The following is a 26,707-nucleotide window of genomic DNA, read 5'->3' on the forward strand; positions in this document are numbered from 1 at the left end:
GTGGGTGTCTCGTCTGACTGACACCAATGTTCTTGGACACCTCAATCCCATTTCAGACCCCCTCTCCCTCCTCCCGCCGCCACCACTGATGGCTGCTGGTGTGTGAGGGGGCTCAGTAAGGCTCGGAGCAGCTCGGAGGCACACTGTGCTGGGGGTGATGGCTGCCAAGTTGTAGCTACTTACATAGGAGCGGAGCTCAGCTCCGTAGCTCTGCCAGAAGCGTGGTGGGTGAGACCTCCTGCGTACCAGAAGGAACTGTGTTGGCTCTTCAGAAGCTAGGACGTCAGTACTTCGATGCATAGTTTTTATAGGAATGGTAAACGGACCGTGTCAAGTTTTATAGGTATTAATACTTCTCTCTGTTACTGAGGACTGGGTTAAAGAATAAATATTTTGGGGACCCTTATTTTTAATGCCTTCAAATATTACAAGTATTAAAAGAATGTAACAGTAGAGGTGGAGGCGAGCCTTCATAAGCTACAGCTGGGCAGATCCTTATTTTTTAGTTTGCTTAGCCCTTCCACTGCTCTCTGGACAGTTTCTGTGATTCGTGGTTAATGGCCTTTATTTTCACTTAAGAGTCACCCCTACAAAAGCACTCGGCCTGGGCAGACCCGTGACGGGCGGAAAGGAGGGTCTGGGGCTGGGCTGGGGGCTCTCTTTGCTTGCCCTTCCCCCAGAGCAGGCTGCCTTTGGCTGGACCTGATTGAAATCCAAGCCGCATTCCTGCAGGTGCATAAGGCTGCGCTGGTTATTCCATCAGGGTGGCACAGTCTCAAGCAATTGTCATTAACGTCTTTCTCCCTCCCTTTCATGTCTGTGAGTCAAAGGTTGGAGATCTTTACTTGCCAGTTCGAATTGCTCCGCACAGCTCATACAGACACCAGCTCAAAGTGGGGTTACTCATAAACTCCAGAGGCATTTAAATATTTTATTTGACTTCTAGGCTGCAAAATAGCTTAAGGGGAAAAAAAATTAATATGTTCTTTGAAACAAGGACTAGGAAGAACTTTACAAGTTCCTCATTTTTGCTTTGATCACTAGTTTGAATTTGGGTAATGGTCAGACACGCCAGGATAAGCCTAGGCTGATCAAGATAGGAGCCCAAGTTGAGATTCTGGCCCTTTTTTTTTTTTTTCAGGAGTGGCATACATTGTGTGATGGGACTGATGATCAGAACAGTGGTTTTCAAAAGCAGCATGCCACATCCAGTATGTAATTTAGTATGTTAAAATTCTGGTTGAAAGAGATCCAGGCAAGACTGCTGGGTAACCAGTTGTGTTGCAAACTGTTGGGAAAAAAAGAGAGAAAGAAAACTGAATGCTAAACTGAAGAGTTTTGTTTGTTTATTTCTTAACACGGAGGAATTTTTAAAGGCTGTTTGGCCTTAAATACTGGTGAAAAGCCATTTAGGTCCTTCACATGTGCACTTGTATTCTGGCAGTCTTTGGCATCGGCATGAAGTCTACGTAGCTGATCCTGCAAATGAAATTTAGAAGGCTTGACTCACGATTATCCACTAGGCTTAGGGGCAGGACCACTGTTTTCAGTTCCTACTTTGCCTTAGACTCCATGCAATTCTAGACAGGTTGGCTTTCTCTCTCTCTCTCTCTCTCATCTCAGCCTTTCTTGCCCTCATACGGTACAGTAACTTGCCTCTCGTGGAGAAGCAATTTGTTGAGGTGTGTAGCACTTGGGTAAACGTGCTTCACCTGAGTTATTCAGAGTAATGTTCTCACTGTACTAATGGCATGCTGCATCTTGATTGATTTCTTTACCTGTCACTTGGCAGGCTCTTGGCAGACTTTGCCTTGTTATAGTCTCCTTGGTTTCCCGAGACATGCATTTTATGTTCAGTTAGTTAAAATAGTAATAACCCCTAGTATTTTTATACCAATTACTTCTCAGTGAGTACTGTAGCTCAGTGAGGGCAGAGAAATGGAAGTCTCTTTTAGGGTGATGTATGGACTGCAAGCCCTTGTTGTGGAACAAGAAAAGGGACCTTGAAAGGGGTTAAAACTGAGACGAGAACAAGAGCCCCTTCTTTTCAGCTCTGTGCATGCTCTGCTTCCTCTCAAGACAGAGAGGAGGGCTTGTTCCGTAACACTTTTTTCTTTGTTGTAACAGAATTAATTTTCATTATTGTTGTCACTTAACTTTTACCATTTATCATTGTTCTGTAACTCTCCTAACATTTAAGAAATAAAGGAGAATATAATGGAGTTTCAAGTTAAGGTTGATTTTATTTCTTGCTCTTTGGAGATGCTATCTAAGCCATTAGCCAGCATTACTAATTCTTCCCAATAGCTGTGCAGTATATTTCATCTTGGAGCATCCCAAAGTGCTTGACAAAGTGCAGAGCGGATGCAATAAGTTATTCCAGTGATTTCAATGTGGTTTCCACATGGGACATCATCATTTGACTTGGTCATAGGGCCCGCAGACGGATTTTAGCTTTTCAGAAGTGTTGTATACTGAACAGATCTGCAGCTGTAGATGGTATGTTCAAAGCATCTATCAGAACTGAAGGCTGGCAGCTCCTTCATAGTACATAATTTGGCAGGGCCAGAAGGGAAGGTAACATGTCCTGCTGGAATAGTTAGCTGCACAGTTTTATACTTCGCTTCCAGCCCAAATTCCTCTTTTCCTTGCAGAACTAACACCTTGCAAAGTTCCTGCTGCACATTCTGCTCTTGGAGGGCTTCCACCCACTGAGTAGTATCCCAGCTGGCATGACAGAGTTCTTCCAGGGACACTGATGGAAACAGCTTGTATTGCTGCATGGATGGACAGTGCAGGTGCAAGAATTTGAAGGATCAAAGCAGGATACGAAGCTAAAAAGTGGCAAAGAAGTGCATTTAGCAAACTAAGATTATGGACCGGCTTGTCTACCTCTGGTGGAAGTATTATCTTTTCTCTCACCTGGTTGGAAATCATACTACAGCCAGCCATTTCATACCACGTCTTCACTAGGGTGGATTGCCCAGTGATGGCTGCTTGTGTCTTCTCAGATAACTGGGGAGGGTGTGGGGGTGTGTGGGGGTGTAGGTGTGTGTGTAAACCCTAGGTTAAAAGGGTTGGGAGCTGAAGACAGTGAGAAGGAGGTGGGGAGTAGTTCCTTCTCTCTGGCCTCTGCTGTCGCTGAGAACGAGTGATCAGAAAATTAATTCTGTTACAACAAAGAAAAAAGTTGAGCAGGTAGAGCCAGGGGCCATGTACGACAAAGATCTCCTCTGAAGTACCCATTCTGGTATTGTTGTGGGACTTTCCTGGTCAGCCCCTGCTACAATCTGTAGGTGAGATTCTTCATGGTGAGGGGAAGCCAAATGAGACCTCCTGAAAAAAGATACTTTGGGCAAAGTGAGATCATCCTGGAGCTGATGCCAGCCCCACTGGGAACATCTGACTCAACAGCATTTTCCTAAGATTTAAACTTACCTTTTTTTTTTTTTTTCCCCTCCTCTTAAATGCCACAGGCAAACTAGAGCACCATGCTGTAAAAAAAACCAATATTCAAATTATACCGTTGATGTTGGGAGCTAGAGATGCTACCATTTTGGTGGATGGAGGTGACTGACACATGTTGGATTGGATTTCTGTATCTGTTCTTCGTTGGGGGAATATGGAGCTTGAGTGGAGTTTTTTGGGGGGCTTCAAAAATACAAATGCAGTGTTTGCAGGCCTGTTTATTTGTACTTGCCTGACACTGTGCATGTACAAATTGCCTGGTTCCCTCTTGAACCCAGTGTGGCACTTTTTTTTTCTTTTTTCTAAACATGGGGGAGCCTGCAAAAAAAGGGTAGCTGCAATTACACAATTATCTTGAAGAGTGAGGTCTTACTGCATAGTGTCATTAATGCTTTGAGCCCTGTTCTTTTCTGCTGGTACATGGGGTTTCTGCAGACTCCAGCCCAGGCACTGTTGGTTATTTGTTGCTGGGGCATCTTGCTACTTTTCTCTGTCTCTGTAGGCAGTGGGTCTGATTTTCCAGGAAAGCAGCTGGAAACAAAAAAACCCCAACTAATTCAGCAACCACGGGGCCTGCTTTGCAGACCACTTAAATATTTTCATTGTCTTTGACTTGTCTGAAATGAAGTCCAGATTATCCCCGTTCTCCTCCTGCCTCCGGTGAGGAGAGTCTTGCCCATGGAGAGGGACTTGTTAGTCATTACCAGAACAAATTTCTGAGGGGAAGAAGAAACACCAGGGAACAGAGAGAAGTAGGATAACGATCCAAATAGACATTTGTAAGCAAAAAGCCTCCACTGTTTCCTAGAGGCCAAGTTTCTAAACGTGTATGTGGCTCTGTAGATCAGCTGCTCTGAAGACAGTTGCTGCAGGGACATTTTTCAAGTGTGGCTCTCCCCTTTTAAAAAAGTGCTGCAGCTGCTTACGAAGAGGTAGGAGAACCAGAAGATGGCTGAGGAAAGAAAATAGATTGAGTCAGGATGAGTATGAGCTGGGATCAACATTAAACTCATTGATGAGGTGCGCATCGTGTGCAAGTGTTTGCAAATGCTTGAGACTGCCAAAAGTCTACGTGTGCACTAGTGACTGGTTCTCCATGACTGGCACTAAGAAGGCTCCAGAAAAAAGTGTGGGAGTGCTGAGTTTTCGTAGCTGGAGTACTGATGTTCTAACCCACAGCGCTTTGTGTATGTGATTCAGCAGCAAGGAAGGGCTTGCCTGGAAGGCATCACTTCTTGCTTTCAGTCAGAGCTTTTTGCCCAGACACCAGAGCATCTCATACAAATTTCCCTCTGAAGACCCATCTACCACAAGCACATGATGGAGATAAAGGTACTTCCATCCATACCAGCTTGATGTCACTCAGTGATTCAAAGTGCTCAACCTGTTGCCTTTTGCAATAACATTTCACATCTTTCCAGACTCATCTCCACTGTTTTGGCTGTTGTTTTAAAGTACCGTTGAGTTCCGAGACAGAAGTTAGCAGCATTTCTGTAGCAGGGGTAGGGAGGTTGATGCCATTCCATATGAGTGGTTTTCACTTGAGGTTTGCTATTGCTGGGAGACCTTGAAAAGACAGGAACATAGTTTGTTCAGTGTGATAATTCTTCCAGCAGTCCAGGATCACACCGTAACAGAACTGACTTTCCATAGCAGTAACTGAACAATCATCAATTGACTCAAGTTAGATGAAAAAGTGACTGAAACAGGAATGAAGAGTATCTCCTCCCATGAATCCCATATGTTGTGTGCATCTGCTGACGATGCTGGTTAATGTTTTCCATTCCATTCTTCTAATTCCTGTTTAGCAGTCCCTGTAGAGCACCAACATGAATGTTGTCCTTTTCTTTATTCCCCCTCCCGTGCAAAGTATACAGTGCTCATGCCTACAGACCAGTAGGGCAATATCCCTCCATAACACACGTTCCTCAGTTAAGAGGGTTTTTGGAAATGTCACTGAAAATACCCTCTGTCATTTCCCCCTCAGGTTTATTTGGGTTTATTTGTATTTGAATCTAGTGGCAATGAAAGCCCTGGGGAGCTTTGCCAGGGAGGCTGGAGAGCAGATGGCTGGACTGCAAAGGTTTTGCCTCCCTCTAGTGTTTTATGTCTTTATTTTCTTCTAAACCATAGGGACCAAATACTGCCATGACCTGACTGTGCCCAAGGTCTGCTGCACAGAGAGGAAGAATAAAAGGAAAAAAAACACCCTTGCAGATCTTTTAGACCAGATCCATGAGTAGCGTGAACTGACTTGGGGTGCATCCTGCTGACGTGTCCCAGCTTGGGAGCCAGCCTACAGCATCCTAATTTTAAGCACATCCAAACTGTGTGGTTGCAGTTATTTATTTCTGCTTCTCTTCCTCTCTTAGGATCATTTCCATGTTTAGTTCTTATTCTGCATTGATGCTAATCTTGCCTGTGTGAATTGGCAGAACGAGATGGAATCTTTGCTCCAGAGATGAAGAGTAGCTGCATAACTTGGCTTTTTGAATGTGCTGAAAGTCTTCACATAGTGCGCCCTGTGGGAAAACTTAGGATCTCTGAAGACGAGGAATAGGTTGGCTAACAGATCCTGTGTGGTTCACTTAGACACCAGCTTCTGATACAGCCCTTCAATGGTAAAAGTCCAAAATCAGTTTCTCCTTTTATTTTAAAACCATTTAAAATGGTCATTTTGGAGAAAATACTTAAGCAAAGGAATATAAAGACTAGATCTACTGATGGGACTCAGTACTTTGACAACCCAGATTTTGTGTCACTGTGATTCCAGTCTGGAAGGAATCTTCCATGGCTAGCGGGTGTCATCAGTTTAGTTTCTAATACATCCACACTACTGGCCTCCTTGTAGGGTACCACTGGTCCTACAAGTGGCACGGATAGCTGGCAGTACATGATGGGATGCTCGGGGCGACACTAACCACATTGATCCTGCTGTGTTACTGAAACAAATGAAAACAGAAGTCTTCATTTCCTAGGGTTGACTGCCCAAATGAAAGGACCTCATAGTCACACCTGATTTTATCAACATGAGTGGCAAAACTGCCAGCGACTGACTCCTGAGAAAAAATCATCCTCCAAGTGAAAGATAAATTCTTGCAGGTGGATAAGAAATATCCATGAAATCTCAGAAAGGGTCCCAAGTCACAGTTTTGACACTTGGAGCTTTGGGTTTCTTTTTGTCGTATCTCTTTAAAACAAATACTTTTTTGCTAAGCGTCCGGAGTGTGATGAGTGTTTCGAATTCACTGAGATAAGCAAAAGCCATCACTATAATTCAAAGGATGGCTTTTTAAAAGGGCTTGCTTGTTCTCTATGGGGTAACGAAGTGCACCGCTATTAAGAAAAGGGTAGGCAGCAGCTTTTATGCCTCAGGACACTACCTGCTTCCTGCAGGAGTCAGCAAGACTATTTGCTCTATCAGGGAGAGCACAGCACTAATAGCAAGAGATTTTATGCCTTATATTTATTTTCCACTGAAATGTTAAGCCCTGAGCTCTGCAAGAAGCAAGGTGTTAGCCCTGATGGACCAGTGGTTTGCTAAGGTGGTGTATTCTGCGTTCCTATGTCCGCTCTTTAATTGGATTAGCTTGTGGTTGGACTGTAATGTGAAAGTGGGTTATCTCCTCTCTTCTATGCTTTATGGGGACACAGAAAGCTTTTTGTGAGTCATAGATCCAGTCTTACTGTGCCTGTTCCAAGGTAGTCATCTGACAATTACACAACTCATTGTATTATCAGTTGTCAAAAGTAAAAGCGAAGCTAACAGAGCAAGAACAGAGCTCTTTGCAGATTTATCATTGTGTGGATACCACCTGCATCTTTGAGGAATTCAGGAGGTCATTAAGTAAAACCTGAAGTTTTTCATACTGCAAAACCAACATAAAGCTCAGTATCTCAGAAAATATAGCCTGTATGAGAGTTATTTTACTGTCCTGCCAAAGGAAGCCTTCCCCATTCTTGCTCAGAGATTCTTGTGTGTGGTGGAATTGACGGATTCAGGGCATACTCTCCATACCAAGAGTATTCGCAGGTGCTTGCAGAACCGTGGCATGTGTCTGCGCATACACACAGGACAGAAAGCTGAATGCATAGTTCGTGGAAATCTTCAGTACTTTACGCCTTACTCTTTCAGAATTCCAAAACTAAAAGAGTGAGAAATCCCTGACCATCGGTGGCTACCATTCTTGGGAAGTACTCTTTGCAGTGTACTAAGTAGGTCATTCCTGACTTAAACCAGTACCAAATAGCTAGTTAGGTGATGAAGACTAAGGCCATACCTTTGCTTTTTACCTTACCTTGCTTGATGAGCATGCAAGCGTTCCAAGTTGGGCAGTGTTGAGTGGTATGAATGTCAGCAGATGAGCAAATCACTGGCGTTGGAGAGCCCCAGTGAATGTGATTTCATAATTGCTTCACTGTACCAGAAATGACAGCAGATACTTGACGATTTTGGGTTTTTTTCAATATTGTTAAATCTTGTTGAGTTGCGGGTTAACCCTGCTGTTGGTAGAGAGGTACCAGATCTGGCTCTGCCTAGGACAATTGGGCTCTGGAAGCGGTATCTCAGCGTTCATGTGGTAGGTAGTGTGCTGGTAGGATCTGGGAACTGGTAATGATTAAACTTTCAGAAAATTGAAAATAATAAATAGCAATAATGTTAACAAACCTTTTGGCAGCCTCTAACACAGTTGGCTCCTCTGTTTCAAGCTGGTAGAAAAATCTGTCCAGTGCCGCAGGTAGTTCAGTCCCTGAGCTGGGATTTAGCCCTTCTCAGAAAGCAGCGGAATATTCTGGGAAGTTTGAAAGAATATTGAAAGACTATTTCTCTCTTTGAAAGGGTAAAAGAGAGAATGTGATTAGCTTGGGATTTTCCAGAAGAAGTATTTTTTCAATGAACAAAAAATTCCTTGAGACCTAAGCACACAGTTCTGAAATCTTCCTTTTCTGGCTGTCATTTTTGGGGTTTTCTAGAAAGAAAGGTGAACTCTTCCCAAGTGTATCACCTGCAAAACACGTGTGCTCTAAAACATACCTATGTCACCTGATAGCATTGACCAGCAACCCTTAGCTCGCTCTGTGCCAAGCACCTCAGCGAGCTCCGTGCCCAACAGGCTTCCATTGAAGTGGCTATTAAAAGCCATTTCTTCTAAGCCACAAATGTGTCTCCGCTCTCTTATTAGCATAAGCTGTGGAGAAGCCAACTGCACTGCGGAAAATGTCATGATCTGCAGAGAATCCGTGAGCTCATCGCTTGAACAGAACCCACCTCAGCTCCCAGGAGACACAAAAGGGCACGGGGCTGCTGGGGGCGAGGGGTCCGAATCCTCCAGATACCTGGAATTCAGCGGTTTGCTGGCCCTTGTAACGCTGTGGGTCACGTCAGTCGGTTCTCTGCCCTGCCCATCTCTCCTCTAAAGTGATCGCAGAGAATGTATCTTGCGTCTTTTGTAGGGACCGCTGAGTTCAGCTAGAACGCTTTACTAACGCGAGTATACGTATAGTAATGTAACTCCCTTTTCCTGCTGCGGTGTAAGGACACTGCCCGCCGTTGTACAATGCCTGGGGTCTGTGCCTGGGAAGTGTTTGCTAATTCCTAGAAGGAGGAAATAAGGGCAGCATTGCAAGGGGGCCAGCAGCGTTGCTGGAGCCCATGAGGCACATTTACTGGGACACCAGCTGTTTTCCATAGGATGCTCATGCAGGGAGAGCAGCATGTTGGTGCTGCACTGGGGCAGCTCATGCCACGCCAGGGGTGCCCGGAGCTGCATTCGTGCCCCGAGCAGCCCGAAGGCGAAGGGTGATGCTCAGGGCAAGGAGCGGGCGCTCAGCACCTTGGCACCCAGCTCCCCTGGGAAGGATGGGGCCGATGCCTTGCGGTTGCCAAAACCTGCATCTGCTGAAACCTGCATCTGCCCTGCCTGCTCGAAATCCGCCCGGATTCCGTGCCCCCCTGCCGGCCCGCTCATGTCCCAGGCACGGCGGCACGGCTCACCCACCCGGGGGCTGCAGGGGTGGCAGGCAGCGCCGGGCAGTGCCGTGCCGGGTCCGGCCGTGGTGCCACCGCGCCATGCCGTGCCGCCCGGGCCCAGCCGTGGCGCCGTGCCGTGCCGTGCCTGGCCGTGCCGTGGCGCCGCCGCGCCAGCAGGGGGCAGCGTGCGGGAGCGCGGCGGCGGGGCGTGCAGAGCGGCGGCGGCGGCAGGAGGGCGGCAGGCCCGGCCGCCCCGCGCCCCCGCCGCCTCCCGCCGCTGCCCGGGGACGGGCTCCGCGGGGGCCGCAGCCCAGCGCGGCGGCGAGAGGAGGAGCGGGGGGTGCGGCGAGCCGCGGCCGGAGGATGCAGGCGGGGCGGGCGGCGGCGGGCTGCCGTTCCCGGGTCGGGCAGCTAGAGAGCAGTGCAGGGAGCGAAATCCCGGCCGAGGAGCCCCTGCGCGGCGGCGGCCGGGCGCTGGGAGCTGCCTTCCTGTCGGGGGCGGCTCTGGGCCGCAGGCCGTGAGAGGAGCCGAGCGGCGGCGGGGGCCCGGGCCGCCTCCCCTCCGCTCCCCCTCGCCCATGGCGGAGACTAAAATCATCTACCACATCGACGAGGAGGAGACCCCGTACCTGGTGAAGCTGCCCGTCCCGCCGGAGAAAGTCACTCTGGCCGATTTCAAAAATGTCCTCAGCAACCGGCCCGTGCACAGCTACAAGTTCTTCTTCAAGTCCATGGACCAGGATTTCGGGTGAGCGGGGCGGGCGGCGGGGCCGCCTGCCGGGGCGGGGGGCGGCGGGCCCGGCCCTCCTCCCCTCCCCGCGCCCCTGCCCGCTGACAGCCGAGGGGAGGGCGCTCAGCCCCGGGCGGGACGCACCTGCCGGGCCGCGGCGGCGGGCGCTGCCTCGCCCGGGCTGGGGGGGCTCGGCGGCGGCCCGGGTGCGGCCCTCGCCCGCCCGGCGCTAGGCCCCGCCGGCACCCGGGGGAAGCCGCGAGTGCCGCCGCCGCTAACATGGCGGCCCGGCCGGCGCCGGCTGGGGGGTCGGGCCCTGCCCCGCGGCCCGCCCGGCCGCCCCGGGGGCTGGCAGCCCCGCCGAGCGCGGAGGCCCCTCGGCCGTCGGGGCCGGGCCGCAGCCTGGGGCCGGGCTGTGTGAGCGGCGGCCGCAGCTGTCAGGAGCCCCGGCCCCCGGCGGGGCAGGCTGCGGGCGGCCCGCGAGGCGCAGCGCTGGGAGCGGCGGCTTCCTCCATGGAAGCGCTCGGGCTTCCCGCTGCGGGGCCGGGGGGGGGTCCCGGTGCGGGCTTTCCGCTGCGGGGCGGGGGGGGGGTCCCGGTGCGGGGCAGGCTGCCAGCGCCGCTGCGGCCCCTCCAGGCTGCAGCTGGGGGGATCTGATGTCCCTCCGGTCCCGCTCAGCCTGCCACCGGGTTTATTTACAGCCGTAATAAAATCACCCACTAACCCCCCCCCGCCCCCTTCGACGCTTTGCAACTTTCCAGATTTCTTAATCCTTTTGTAGGAGATCGCTCGCCTTTGTATGCACATCTGTCGCTGGCAAGACGGTTTTAAAATAACTTGTATATAAATATATTATAATAAAGGTATTTAAATACCTTGCTGGTACAAAAGAGAGCAGGTTTGTGGGAAACTAATCTGGACCTGACTCTAAAATAACGCCCTGGATGATGTTTGGTGAGATCAACCACCCCCAGCATCCTCATACACATTGTGTAGCCTCCTTTTTTATCTGGGAGACCCGAAGCTTTTAATGTTAATTGTGTTTTTATCCCTGGTGGAATGTGGATATTGTTTGTTGACATGTATTTCTTATGTGGCGAGTTGTTAGTATTGGCGTGTTACTGTAGGACTGTTCATGTCTTGGCTTCTTGTTTGTCTGGATTGTGAAAACATTTTGGGGGGAAACAGCTATACAAACTGTTTGTTTTCAAAATAAGGTCTTTGAAATCGTCTGTGCATAAATTTCTCTCCTTCACCCTCAAGTGGCAGGGACACAAATCCTGCGGGTGTCGTATAAGTTCAAGCTCTTCAGTTTTTGTGGTGCAACCTCGATAAAAGATGTTGGGTTTGTTGGGACAGCGTATGTGTTCATTCCCACTGCTACAGAAACGTAGCGCTAGAAAAATGTAAACTGTGCATGTTGAACGTACTAGGAAGATCTTCAACGTGCTTGGGCTGTTCTTTGACCAGGTAACAGAGTTAGTAACGTCAGCCCTACAGCTGACCCTCTCGTTAGCCTGGAAACCGGGGTGCAAATTGTCTGTTTTTCTTGTGTTGTCTTGGGAATGGAGATGATGGAAGATGAAGGGCTGCAAGTGGGTGATGAGGATTAGGACCTGTAAATGCTGTCTCTCTTATTTAAACAACAGTCTCAAATAAACTGCTGAATCCGTTAGGGTGCTGGTCCATTGTCTTGAGACAGCTAAAGTGACTCTATAGATGGTGACTCTTGCAAGGCAGTAAGCTGTCAGTCAGATTATTGTTTGCTTTTGTTGGTCAACCAGATATATGTTCCCCTCTGAATCCTAAATACTTGTGAAAAATAGAGAATTAGAAGAAAAGCAGAAGATAACTTACATGAATCTTGACTGTCTTAGCAAGTGTTAATAGTAAATTTGGGCTATTTTCATCATCTTGTCTTCAAGCTGACTTTTTTTTATTGTTGTTGTGAATAGGTAATTATAGATGCAGTTGCCACTAACCAGAACAAAATTGTGTATCTAATTTCTACCTTCGGTGCCTGAAAATGTCCTCCAAAGAAATTCTTTTCTGTGTGTTCTGTAAGTGGTACTTAGGCTTCAACTACAGTAACATTTTGGTTTTAAATGTAGTGTTCTGCAGTTCTGGTCTTCTGTTCTTCATATTGCTGCTGAATGGCTGTGCGGAGCTGTGATCTGGCATGGTGACTGCTGCTTGGCAGGGCGGTTTGTAAATCCCAATGTGGAGTGAAAAGTACTTCTTGTGTTAGGAAAGCAAATGTTTTCCTGGAGAAGTGGAGCCTCCTTGAGAAGCCAGTGATCGGGAACCGACTTCGCAATACTGCACATGTTGTTGTAATTAAGGCGCAGCCTTTCCTGGATCCTGAGATAATGTAATAAATAATCGTGTTCAGAAACAGTGGATGTGTTGAATTGTTTCCAAGCATGAAAGATAGAGTTGCTAAGGGTTGGAATGGAATATGGGTTGAAGCCATATCGAGCTGTGTTATGAAATTAAGCAGTTACGTGCTTTGTGTACCTGTGTTGGGTTACCAGCCTGCTTTCAGCTGTGCTTCTGGGAAGTGGCAGGAGAGGAAAGCTGTGGGAATGGTGTATATCCTCCTGAACTTCTGTTACAGTTTAGTTTGTTACTCTGCCTTTTAGTCTCCATGTTACATTCTGTGGAAAATAGATACAATGTGGAACGTTCATCTTGAATTTCCTGGCAGTGTTACTTTGATTTAAAAACACTTTTCCCTGTGCCGTGTCATTCTCAAGGGTGACTTCTGGACTGACTCTTGATGGGGTGGATCTGTCTTTATTGTGAAAGCCCAGGCTTTTCTACTGACTCTGTCTGTAGATCTGATGTTGTTTCCCAGATGCAGGATGCCTAACTGTGTTCTGACTTTAAGACGCAGCCCTTGGAAGTGCTGTGTAGCTTCTGTTTTTATTCTAATCAGTGGGAACTTAAGCAGGGACATTACAGGATCAGACTCATTTATGTGATAGTATCCGCCAGCAATGAAATCTAGAAAAGGTGATATTTGTGATATGTGTTTTATAGACAAGGAGCTGTGTCGTCAGCTTGCTTAGTTGCTTACAGCGACAGATTCTTTCCAGGGGAAGAGCTCAGACGTCACTTCTGATCACTGGAATTGTTAATTCTAAGGTTACGGCCACACAGGACCTTGCAATAATGTATAATGCAATTTTGTTGATTCTTCGATGATTGACAAATGGCAATGAATACATCAGAAAATAAAGCTATGGTTTGTGATGCCTGGGCTCTCGTGACTGGGCCTCTGACAGTTGCATAAACTGTTGGGTCCAAATGATTCATAATGAATCTGCATGGCAAGTCCTAAAAGAGGAATTCCTACCTGTCTGCTCTTAAATATTTGGTATTTCTGCAGGTTTTCCTGTAAAAACACTGTCATAAAATGCCAAAAATACAAAATTACATGTGTATGTAATCCAGGTGTTCCCATAAGTTATGTGTTTTAATTTTGCTGCACAGTAACCTGCTTTGAGACTCCCTGCTACTGTTTCATCTCTGATCAGTATAGGATGCTGTGCTGCGACATGGTTATGGCAGGAGAGATGCAGAGGAGGAACTGTACCAAATACATGGTCTGTACGAATGCTCACGTGGATAAATATGCTCTCTCCTGCATTGTTCTGGCTTCCTTTGCGCTGTTCAGGGAACAAATATCACTGGGGCAGGAGCTGGTGCTGCGGGTGCCTTGCAGTGCTGCAGGATGGGAAGAGCAAGCTGATCTTCGGCTCTGCAATCTTTCCCCATCGAATACCAGAGTGTGTCTGTTCTGCCATCCTTCTGGGTGAGGTTCAAGTCCTCATTCTTTCCATTGTGTGAACTAATATTCTTTTGATTGTACTTCTTTAGGGAGTACTTTGAGGAGTGGCTTTTCAGGCATTCCTTTGGTATCAGCAAAAGAACTTCCTTTGGAACCGCACTTTTAGGTGCAGCTGTTTCTTGCACATAAATTGATTTTCTTGGATACTTGATGTGTTGAAAACTAACAAGTAATTGTGATTTAAAGCAGTAGGAATCCAGTTTGGGATTGGGATTATGAGCTGAATGGGGCAATTTTTGATAGAAGAGGAACATGAGAAGCACTATTTTGTGTCTTTTCTCATAGAGGCAAGGTATTGTCTCTGTTTTCAGCCTTGCCCTGACTGAGAAACAGGAGTCTTAGTTGACTAGTGTCTAGCTGTGGGGATGCAGAAAAATGTAATAATTGGGAAAGCTTTTAGAGACCAGATACTAAAAAAACCCACCTCAAAATAATTTTTATGGAGACAAATGAAAGTAGGAGTTGCCTGTTAATCAATAAAGCTTAGATGATTGATGCTTGAAGTGCCATTTGGACACTGGATGTAGATAATTTGGAAAACAGAATGTTGATTTGTGTGTTATATTTGCAGAATTCCACGCTGATTAAATGTAACTATGAAAGCTGTTGTAAAAATTCAGCAGGGAAAGGAACATTGGGCGAAAATGTGGAAGCCTTATTTCTGCCTGTTCTCTGTCAATCAGGTGCCACAGAGTTCTAGACTCTGAGCTAGCCAAGCTCAAGAGAAGGTTTTTGGGCTGAGTTCTGTGCTTGGAAAACTATTTCCATAGTTATTCAGGGATCAGGCAGCATACTGGACCAAAGTGCCTTGCAGGTAGGAGTCTGCCTTTTAGCTGGACTCTGCTGTGTAGTAGTAAGAGCCTGGTTTTGGGTTTGGGGTTCTATTTTTTTTTTTTTTTGGTAGTTATTGCAACAAAGATTTTAATGAGGTATTTTTGCTGGTGTTTTTAAGGAGATCCTCTCAAGACTAAAGAGCAACATGAAAGGATGCCTACCTCCATACTTGTTTGAAAACTGAACAAGCAGGTGACAGAGGCTGATATAGGTCAGTTACAGGTAGGAGTCTGTCTTTTTTGGAACAGAATAAAATGAAGGCAAATGATTCATATTTGCATTAGAAAATACGGAGCTGGTAGACTAATGTGCAGAGGGGCATGTACTAAAAATAAAAGTTTAGGAAAATGATCTCTGCAGCTCTGTGACAAGGATTGATACCCACAGAGTGAGGCTGTATGGATCAGAACTAGGCAAGGGGATGGTGAGGCAGCTGCTATGATGAAAGCTCTGGCAAGAATTTTAGGTGTATAAAGGGAAAACGTCAGAAATATTACACAGACTGCAAGACCTGTATGTGTGCTGGATGTGAGGGTCTGCAGAGCAGTCGGACAATTCAAGACGACGTCCACGTTACTGACCTGGATGATGGGTAGGTAGATAAGCAGATAGGAGGAGTTGTACCGTATAACTTTTGGCCTTGAAATACAAGCAAGATTATTTTTACAAAGCATCCCTGTAGAATCTCCCCCTGTGTGCTTGTTTCCCCACATGCATCTCCCTCCCCATTTAGTCTCTTTTACTCTCAGTGTTATTGAGGGAACAGGGTTTTTTTAGGAGGGGTGAGTGAGTAACGAAGTAGTTCCATGAGGGTAGAACTAATGAAAGCAGGCTTCCTGAAGTTTTGTGTCCTTTCAGTGTTAACCCTCTGTATTTTCTCCATTATCTCAGGCTGTTTCATCAGTTAGTAGATATCCAGAGATCTGAGGTACAGTTTGGCTGAGAAAAAGACAGCAGGTTACTTGGACACAAGGTCAAAAAGGGTTGGGGCTTCAACTGGTAATGCAGTCACATAATTTACGGTATAGATTGTTGCAATTGCCTATGGCATGTTTACTGAAAATATCTTTTGGATAGCAAGCCTGGTTGAACAGATGGAGCAACAGATGGGTTTCTTTTAAAGTTTTTTTTTTTTTTATCCTGTACCCTTTTTGGCCAGGTTTGCCTGTCTGTAGGCTAGAAAGGAATGATTGCATAATAGTCAAAGGTGTCTTCAGGTCACCCTGGGACAGTTGTTCCTGTGATGTAAACAAGCACGGTTGACCAAGAAAATGAATGCAAGGCATGTTACAGCCCATGGCTAAGATTCATGACCCTTCTCGGCTGCTGCTGCTGCCAGCTTTGCTTTGGGAGGCTACAGTAGGGTATCTGGCAGTGCTGAAGCTCCGTTTGGGTCTTATCCAAAGCCTGGTGAAGTCACTAAGTCTTCCTCTGAACTGCACTGAATTTTGAGCCAGTTTCTAGCAGAACTAATTCTGTCACATGAACAGCACTGGTTTGAACGTGTAACCTGCAGTGAGTGCAGTGGGAAGAGAATGCCTTTTAATGAAGGCTTTCCTCAAAAAAACCCAAACAACAAACCAAACCAGATAGGCAGATTGCGAAGATGCTCATATTTTTAGTAGCTCTTTGAGACCACTAATAAAACTGAATATGGTGACTCTTGACTTTACAGTTCAGTGGGTTGGTCAGGGTTCTTTCCAGCTTTCATGCCACTCGGCATGGTCTGTTGCACAGTTAAATGCTGGAAACATTGCAGAAGCCTTGATCTGCTGTTGGTGGAGAGGCTCAAAAGTGAAGGCCAAGTTTCAGCTTGATTTAATCAAATAAATCTGGAATAATATTCTGAAAATTTGGATTACTAATTTATTACTAATTAGTAATAAAAAATTACTAATACTCAGGTCCTCGGCTGGCCTGAGTATCTGAATAAACAGCAACCACACAGAGGCTTTCAGAGGGAGGGAGAAATTTTAAGACTGGAAGGGAGAGTACTGGAGTACTGTTACCTAGTAGGAGAAAATGGATAGTTAAACCACTGAATTAAGACCTGGGAAATAGAAAAAAAAAATGTATTCAGCCACAGACTTAGGCTTGGACTCGACAAAGTACTTGGACACACTGAAGGGTAGTGCTGAATTGAGGCCTGTGTTAGCTGTTTGCCTAACGAGAATAGCTTTTATTTCTCTTAGGTTTTTCCCATTTTCTCTGCTGGAATTTTATAAACTTTCTGGAGACTGTGTGTCTTACTACTTATGTTTTTACAGTATCTAGCACTGTGGTGCTTTTCTGTTTGCTGATATCAGAAAGCACTATTGTAGTACAAATAATAAAAATATGTATAAGAACACCAGCCTAATAGACCTCAAAGCTCATACTTTGTAACCACACTAGGTTAGCTTACACGTATTCTGCCAAGCTGATCCTGATAGCTGTCTACAGTACAAGTCACTGCTTATTTTAAAGTCCCAACTGTAATGTAATCTAAATATTTAAAACAACCACTTTTTCTGCTGGAACCTGAGGACTGCTCTGCTCTGAGGGTGGAGTATGTTATATTTATTAAAAGCTAATGCTATGAAAACACGCTAAAGGGATACATCAGGTTTGGTCTGCTTCCTGCGGCTAGTGATCTGCAGCGGGACAAGTTAGAAAAACAAGTTTACTACTGTTCATTTAATGAACGCCTCCACATAGTGTATGCACAGTTTTGTTTTTCTATTTTTTCTAGTGCTCAGGTAGACTTGTTTTGGCTTAAGAATACACACACAGACTGTGTATCTGTTGGAAACATGAACCTTCTCTATAGGATTCAAGTTCAGCAACTTATCTATGGGCTTGCTGTATCTCTAATTAAAATTTGCCTGTGAAGTAGGTTGGATTAAATGGGATTTATTTAATAATTTTTGAAAGATTATCACCATTCTAGCATGCCACAGGAGAGTGAACAGGCAACCAGGAGGAGATCCAGGTGCACCAGAAGGAGATCTACATTCAGCGCTTTGAAATGAACATGAATAGCTGTGGAATAGATTAAAATTTTGAATTAAGGAACTAATTTACATACAGTATGAAAGCCTATAAAGATTTCCATGGTATATTTGAGATTAGTACAGCAGGCTCCCTGCACTTGGAGTCTGCTTACCTTCAAGCAGGAGTCTGGCGTTTTTGAAAATAGCCTTGTTCGTGCGTGCGTTTCAGATGGCACTGGAAATGCAGCCTGACAGGTGTTACCATGGCTCTGTGCAACCTGGCCAATTATCATTCTCATTAGTACTTTCAGAGAATCGTTTGGGAGCCCCAACCGTTTATTTCAACTGTTGTGCCACAGTGTGAGGTGGAAAGGTTGACAAGGTGGTGTTTATGAAACACAAGTAGTGGGTTTTCTGTAAATGGTGTCACTGCTAGAATTCTCTCCCCGTTCTTCTGGTCTTTAGGAATCATGACATGTTTCGATTTGGATGTCCTGATAATTAAAGTTACTTCTTTTCTTTCTTTTTTCCACAACAGTTGGGGTTGCTGTATATCTGGCTGATTAGATACATTGTTGTTGTGCTTGATATGATCAACGGTAGATTTTTCCGCCTTCATCTCCATGTGAAATTCTTTTTCACATATGATTCATCATGTGAAATGGTGATTGTCGCCACACCCCCTGCCCCTTAAGTTCTGGTTAATTCTCACTCTTTCTGTGCTACTGTCATTCCTTGTAAGTGGACATGAGAAAGGATATCCATCAATGTCTTTATGCAGCTGATTCTTGTGACCTCAAGTAACTTGCAGTATGTTGTACTCACCCCATTGCAGTCTTGAACACCTTGTGATGGGTAGGGATCTGATTTGCCATTAGAATTTCTTTGCAAGACCCCAGTTTGTTAATGTTTCTGTTGATTGAATAGCTAGTCCACTGTCCTTTGATTGCTACTTGGTCCAGTTTGAAGATCTCCAGGGTAAATATGTGGGATGATTACTTGCAGTTACAGCAGTGAGCTGTGTTTACAGCCCCTTTGAAATAGGGAAGGTTGAAGTTTCTATTGCACCTGCTTTTGTGTGAAACAATTAGGCGTATCAGCTGGTGTTTGCAAAGTGGCAAGCCTTTTTTATTTTAAATTTACTTGAAATTTCTACAACACAGAGGCAGATTATTTTTTTTTTCCTGTGTTTATCGTAAGCTAAAAAGGAGCAGCATTATCCTTGAAATTTTCAGCAGTGTTGGAGCCCAGTCCCATGTAAAGTCTGTTGAGGTCAAGTATCTTAAAGCCATTAAACCCTGATCCCCTGTCTCAGCAGGTATGTACCTCTCTTAATGTGCCTCACGTTATGGGAGGGAAAATTCAATAGAATCAGCTGATTGTTCCAATTAATGATGCTGACTCAATACAACTCTTTACATATGCATTATTGCAATTTATTCTGTCTAGCTTTTGTTTCCTTAAAATGCTGAGATTTCTGGATTTTATTTGGAAAGAAATTAAGAGAGAGGAAGCAAAGTGCCAAGTATGACAACTTACTGAGTAAAGGCAGTATCTAGTTCTATTCCTGTTTTCAGTCCGTGTGGGAAAAGGAAGATGGCTCGGTGTGACTTGACCGGACACATTTCTATGTGACTTGACCATCTATTTTGCCAGTACTGGAGGTAAAGTCAGCCTTTGTCCTTTGTCCACCAGATAGTCCTGAGGTGAACCAGGAAGCTGAGTGTTTCTTTTGCTTTGACACCTACGCTAACTGCAGCAGTGCGGAACGCTGCATGCTGGAACACCCAAAGAGAACGTGAGAAGGCAGCTCAAAAAAGTGGCAGTGTCCTTTCAGTGCTTGGCTGCTACAGATAGACTTAATTTATCTTTTGTTCCTTGAAATCTAGCTTTGCCCTTGTACTGACAGGACTCGGCCTGTTCTATGCAGAGCAAGCTGTGCTGTTGCCGATCCTTTGTTGGAATGTTTTGGATAGCTTGACTGTACTGAATAATGGAGGTGAGGTGAATGGCCTCTGATAAAAATGGATGCAGCACTGAACAGAGACAGATTAATATTACTTGGTCCTATAGTTATTTTTTAAAAAAGCCTGTTCCTGCTTTGTGGTTACTCTCTATTTATCCAGTTGTTTGCATTCTTTTTGCATAAGTATTTCCTTGTAGTTTACTAAAGCTGAGGTCAGTAATCTACTACATTGCACTGAGCAGAAATATCTTCTGATGCAATTTAATGGCTAATGACTTACAATATCCAGGACCGCATCTTTTCTTTGGCTATGTTATTTATAAGGGAAACAGGTGCCTCATTTTCTGCTAAATGGCTACTTTATGTGCTTTACTTGTGTTACATGGCAGTAATTAAAACAGGCCCACAAGGGATCCTTGTGTGATCTGCAAATGAGTTCTCTTCTCTGGTAGTCTCGAGTATTGTGGACTTCAGCAGCCAGCATTTTGAAACCCCTGTATATGTAACTAATGAGAAAACGACATGTAAATTCAGTTTAAGTAGAGCTATTTGTTATGAATTTTGCAAGATATATGCAATCCCAGTTCCAAAGTACTGACTGTTTTCAGAGAAAATACACTGAGTAGGTGGATTGGGAAGATTAAAAGGGGAGTAAAGCATTCCTGACAATCTCTAATATCACTTTTACTGTTTGTTTAATCTGTGCTTGCTTTTATTCACTTGGTTGGGGTGCTGCATCGGGACAGATGATTAAACTCATCTGTTTTTCTTGTCCTGGCAAAATGTGTTGTTTTTTCATAATCATTTAGGGTAGGTCTAACACTTCTTCCAGTGAAGTCAGAGGAAAACCATTGCTGAAAATCTTGCTGTTAGTGTTAAGAAATGCAGTCTTGTCTTGCTTTTTCAAGAGTTCCAAGACGGGGGTGGGGGGTGGGTGGGTGCTGCCTTATTTTTTTTCTGTTCAAAGATTTACCAGTGAATGTAGGCAGTATTCCTTTTAAATTGGTCTGCATCGTTGGTTTACCTGACAAAGCTAGTACTGCAGTTGGAAGCCTAATAGTGATTGAATCAAAATGTCTCTTCAAGAGCATGTTGCTGATGATGAAATGTATGAAAGTTGTAAAAAATAGAACAACAATCAGCCTGTCTTGGTCTTCAGTTCTCTAAGCACATACCTGTATAGTCCAAAGTAGTCTTGTGGAGACTGACTTGAAAGGGGACCAGGTAAGCACTCTCTGGAATGGTTGTGGTGTGGTTCTTTCCCTGATACAGTGGACCCTGTGGTAGAGCAGAAGTGAAAAAGAATCAGGCCTATGTTAGCATGACTGTAAGTGTGAGCCTGTACTTCTGCGTGCTGCAACGCCACGATACAGAGACATACCTTAGGTTAGCTTCAGACATGCCAGAATCTTCTACATGGTACACAACTGTGTCAGGTTTAGTCCATCAGTAGCCAGGTAAAGTATTTTGGAAGATACTTTCTCATCATGATCTTAATTGGCCTAAAAATGTGTTAAGAAAGGCAAATTCATAAGAGAGATTCTCAAGGAAGCAGCATCTGTTGATGGTATCATCTGATATCCCCCCCACCCCTCCGAGTTCATGGCAGCTCCCACTGTTTTATGACCCTCTTTTACTTTGAGAGTATACAAGACAGAAAATTCCTCTCCTTATACGCCCTCCAAAAATTGGCAGATAGATGATCCTGTTTTGGAGGAAAAAAATTAAAAGGTCATGTCTGCTTTCCAGAAAACCTGCAAATCTAAGAGCTGCATCCAGCTATCTCCTGAGAAGATCCTTTTAGATAGTAAATTTTGCTTGTTTTCCCAAACATGATCATAACATTGAGGTGAAAGATACTACTTGGACCGAAACTTGCATCTGTTTGTGAATGGGTAACTGTCTTTTCTAGCAGAAGAAATACAGTGTCTTATGAAAATGTGTAAGCTGTTTTTTAGTCCTCCTTGTTTCTACAGGGAAGAAAAGGGTATGTGTAACCATCTTTATTTTTGCAGGATGTTTTGGTCTGATAGCTTTGTCCTCTCTGTGTGTCTTTGTGCGAGAACTTAATATAGTGAAAATACACTCCCATCTGAGCTGAAAAATACAGATTTTCCAGCCTTTTACATCTCCACCTTTTAAGTGGAGACCATGGAGTTGAACTGGTTTGTGTTCTTGGGGCTTTATTTCATGGGTATCTGGTCCTTCAGGGGTCTGTTCGTTTTGCTGCTACTGCTTCATCAGCTGTTTGTTGGTAACAGAATATACTCACGCGTTTTGGAGCCAGGTGGTCTTCCTCATGGAACTCTTGAGTAAGTGTCTCTGTGGCCAAGCAGGGGATGGGAGTGGGGGCTGTTCCTGAGGCCCCATTGCTGCGGTATCCAAGCGTCAGTTCATATAGCGTGTGGACACTGGTGACACACAGAGCTTTTAGATCCTAATTTAGTCAAACACTTGAATGCTTATTATTTCACAAATCTCAGAAGCAAACCCATTCGCACATAGTAATACGCTTACACAGGTGTTCCTTACTGCTTGTCTTGCTCGTAGTTCCCAACAGGGCCAGATTCAACCTCCTTACTGGTACCTAGAAACAATTAACAGTCAATTCTGATGGACTTTGGGACAGACTCTTCTTACCAATATATTTGTCCAGGTTTTGTTGGATACCAGAAGCTGTTTGGATGGAGTTGCTTCCACAAGTTCCCCTTTGAAGGATTGCGAATCCTCCTGAAAACAGTTTGGGATGCTCCAAGCTTTAAAACCCCAGAGTTTGGGTATAAGTACGTATAGTATATAAATGACCCTAGATTTGGAAGCTTTTCTTTGCAAGAAAATGCCTGGTGAGAGAAGATGGAATGCTGAGAATGTATGTGTTTGAAGGATTGATTGGTCATGGCTAGTTCAATGCAGCTGCCTCTTTGGAGCTGTGTTTTGGAATCAATAAAGACCAGTGAGCTGGGTCCTGAAAATGCTGCTTCATAAGTACATTCTTACTGTTGTGCTGACACACAGCAGGAAAAAATACATCTGTGCTTGAGCCAGCTTTCTCCTGTCAGCTCCACTAACGTGAATGGGTGAGTTCTTCCACAATGAATGTCACTGTTGAGGTAGCAAGCAGTGGGGATATGCAGTATGAGCACACAGTTCTCTGGATCTTCAGTTAGCTCTCAATTCCGTTTCAGCATCAGGGCTAAGAGAAGATTTTAAGTGTACTTCATATGTGCAGGAAAAGCTTTGATGTATAGGCTCTGCTTTTTTCCATCTGATTACTGCTTGCCTTTTAGCAAAGGGTGTTTGGATTGGCCTGCCACTAGAATGCCATCTTCTAAAGTAATTAAGCACTGTCTCATGGTTTAATGAGCGTGTTGGGGAAGGGGGAGGATGTCACTGGGCATTTTGCTGATGTTGTTTTGGGGTCCCAGTTCTCAGAGAAGACTACTGGAGGCTTGTCCTCCAATTTCTGCTGTAGAGTTTAATCAGTTGAGACAAGCTGCTGAGCAAGTACAGAGGAATTTACAGTGCTTGAGGAAGGAATGACCTAAATAGTTGCCCTGTGATTCTGTTGTGGCTTATTTCCATGTGAAATGTAAGTAACTGAGGGAATAATGATTGTTTTCAGTTATTTCAGTGGCCTTGGTAAGATAAAGTATGAAAACTGTTTGGAAGAATAGTCAAAGCATACAAAACATGATATTCTCCATTCGGTTATTGGAGTGAAATGCTTGAGGATAGTAAGAGAACCCCTTCACCCTATGCCACTGACTTGTTACGGACTTGTTACGATTTGGCTATCGGGTTTACTTTTACCTGTTTCATCATTTCTGAAGAAGGTACCTCCTTTTTGAAAAGTACTCTGGCTCTTTTTTTTTATCAAGCAGGTGAAGTGAGGATCAGTGTTCTTGGCTTTGTTTGGCAACGATACAATTGGTGCAGACCATGTCTAATCAGTATGAGAATTTCTGATTCGGAAGGGGGGGATGTGGCTGGGATGCTGAAGTATCTAACTGGAATGTGACTGATGGCGGACTTGACAGGGCTGTGGTATGGGAGGTGTAAGACTTGAGACTTCAGGCCCCTCAAGTTCTATAAGGATGGCATTTTCACAGCAACTTGCAGTCTTAATAGTAATGACTAAGGTATGGAGTCCGTTCAGTGCTCTGGAAAGCTGCTAGATTTGCATAATTCTGTTTTTAAGACACCTCTGATTTTGGAAGGAGTGTCCTATTGAGGTTGTTCAGCAATTTGTGAGGAGCAGCCCTAAAAGGGAGCCTCCAGATTGTGATTTATTTAATTCTTTTTAACTTGCTTTTGCGTTTCTGAGGTCTAGAGGTATATGCGTTTGGAAAATCCTCAGTAAGCATGGAAGTACTGTTGGAGAGCTGTTTACTATGGGGAGCTGGGACGAGAGCTTGTGTTTTAACAACTGTTAGGCTGTTAAAACCAAGCATTTGTCACATAAAGTTTAAGAGGAACAGATAGATTTGAAAATTGTCTCAGAATAAGCATTTTGTTAGTTAACTTCTATCTGAAACCTGTGATATTTAAAAGACCTCTCCACCTTCTCTCTGGAATGTGAAGAGAAGAATGACTAGCTGGGTTGGGGCACTGCATTGAGATTTTGAGGTCCGAGTTCAATTTTCCCTCTTCCAGCTACTCTGTGTTTGACCTTGAGGAAGTGATCTAGTCCCTGATATTACCAACAGTTAAACTTGTGCCTAGCTTAATTTATACCCGAGTTGTACCTTTGGAGGGGACTCAAAACATGTTAAGATTACATGCCTAGGAAACTCTTAAACAGAGGCTTTTATTTTGGGGTTTCGGTTCTGATTTGTAAAAACTGCTAAATTAGGGTAAAACACTGGCTGCAGACTAGCGTAAATGCTGCCAGTTCGCACTTACAGAATTATACTAATGCCAATGCGTGGTGTCTTATCAGACTTCTCTTTCCTTTTGTTTTGCTGAGAAGCAGAGAGGTTCTTTCTCCTCTCCCTGCCCCTTGCTTTTTGGCAGTCATTTTAGTAGTTCTTCGCAGTGACCAGCTTCAGTGATTGTTCTGTTTGTACCCACGTAATATTTTCCGTTGAATTTACTATTGTGGTTGAATTCTTAAAATTATATATATAAATAAAAATGATTTGCTAATGCAGAAAGAATGGAACTACTAAAAGAGTGGGTTTGCAAGACTTTTTAGGGCTGCTTTTTAAATGTGTTTATTTCCCGTTGTAATTTACGACCTCTTTTAGTTATAGACCCAAACTGAAAAAAGGTACAGTAAATGTAACAAACCTAATTGAGCCCAGAGACTTGCCTGGTTCAGAGATGGGGAGGGGGGAGTAAGGATATATGACAAACTTTTTCTTTATTTGCAAAAAAATATGCAAAGAAGTGTCTGACACTAATTACATTTTGCTCGTACTGAGGAAGAGAGCTGCACAGTGGTAATAAGCGATAGGAAGATGGGAGTGCTGCAGAACACATGAATATTTAGGAATATTCTGGACCAACCATGTTGTTTCTAACTAGAGGTGCTAGTTAGACTGTTGAGTTCAAGGGAGAGGTTGGATTTCTGATGTCATGGGGAAACATGTGGGGATACTTAGTCATTAGAGATTGTTGAGCAAGTGCAATGCTTGTAGACATGCTTGACAAGTTCCTTATTTCAATCTATGCAGAAAACCTCACTGGCTTCAATGGTACAAGAAACTAATCCTGAAACAGTACAGAATGTGCTTTCCAAAGAGCTCTGAGCATTTGGAATAAAGGTAAACTAAGTCATGGCCCTGGAGCCTGTGTGAATGTGCAGCTGGAGCATTGTCAAGAGCTCTTTGGTGTGTCACTTGTTTCACGATGACTCTTGCACAGTGTGTCCTGATGAACTTTGAGCGAAGCTAGTGACAGTTTTCAGTGTGGAGTGAGTTTATTTGTTGTTCAGTGCTGTTTCGGGTCTCTAGCTTGTAAGAATTACCTACAGGGTAAATGGAAATCCTGTTGCTAGTGATATTAGATAGATGCATCTGAAAGAAAGCGGTCAAACAGTTAATGTTAAAAAGTCTGCCTCTTCTGTCTTTCAAATTGTCCCAGCAGGGGTTGCATTTCATGGTTGACATTAGCCATGCTGTTCCAGCTCCTGCTTCTTTCACATCCTGCTTTTCATCCCCCCTCCCTCCTTACGTTTTTTTTTTTTTTAATACATCTCTTATTCAATGTGGTTAATAAGCAAATTTGTCATCTGCTTATTTTTGTCTTTGCTAACACTTCCCCCACCCTCCGGTTGAGACCAAATTAACAGTAAGCCAGTGAATTGAAGATAACGCTACTGTGAATTATCCTTTGCTGCAGGGCAGCTTTGCATTTGTAGTGCCAAGCTGACTTTAGTTTGTGTGACTAAAACCAGGCAGTGCAAAAAGAACTGACAGGAGGGGCTCATGGGCGTTGGAGGGTAGTGACTGAGCTTTAGGAGGCATCTCCTCAACAGGCTCTTTTTTGGGGGGGGACATCTTTGGCTGGTCTATCTTGGCCTTGTCCTGTGGGTTGCTGCATGAGTTGCACTTGCTCTTTACATTTGTAAAAAGGGGGCAGAGATGCAAAGGCAAATACAGCGTGGTTCCTTACTGTTGGTGCAGTGGGGGATCCTTTGTCAAGATGGGCATCAAGTTTGGTGAAGCAATAGTGTAAACTCCTAGTAAGAAAACAATCCTTATTTTTAAGAACTTGTATTGCAGCTAAGCAAAAAGGAACAAACTTAAGGACAGGCAGCATTGGAGGGTTTTGTTTGAATGAGGGGATCATGGTACAGTAAATAATGGGCTTAAAGTAAAACTTGTTAAAAAGAGAGAGGTTTGATTCCCAGCTTTGCATATTTTGTATGCACACAAATGATCTCTTCTTTGGAGGAGAAAAAAGGAGCCAA

General features: G+C 44.5%; 1 protein-coding gene and 1 long non-coding RNA gene across 4 annotated transcripts in view; one reads left to right on the top strand and one right to left on the bottom strand.

The window, feature by feature from the left end:
* Positions 1–1,988: 1,988 nt before the first annotated feature.
* On the bottom strand, positions 1,989–10,208 carry LOC114012317 (uncharacterized). Its single transcript, XR_008746659.1, has 3 exons — positions 10,069–10,208; positions 8,138–8,297; positions 1,989–3,494 (listed from the first exon to the last, which is right to left on the bottom strand). It is a non-coding gene; the product is annotated as an uncharacterized LOC114012317 (long non-coding RNA).
* The window catches only part of DVL1 (dishevelled segment polarity protein 1), a 104,686-nt gene continuing 87,609 nt past the window's right edge, over positions 9,631–26,707 (top strand). For all 3 annotated transcript variants that reach the window (XM_055800685.1, XM_055800686.1, XM_055800687.1), the window contains exon 1: positions 9,631–10,187. In XM_055800685.1, coding sequence (XP_055656660.1) covers positions 10,018–10,187 — 170 coding nt within the window. In that variant the 5' untranslated portion in view covers positions 9,631–10,017. The remainder of the gene's footprint in view (positions 10,188–26,707) is intronic.

The sequence above is a fragment of the Falco peregrinus genome, chromosome 3 (genome assembly GCF_023634155.1).
Source record: "Falco peregrinus isolate bFalPer1 chromosome 3, bFalPer1.pri, whole genome shotgun sequence".
NCBI classification, from domain to species: domain Eukaryota; kingdom Metazoa; phylum Chordata; class Aves; order Falconiformes; family Falconidae; genus Falco; species Falco peregrinus.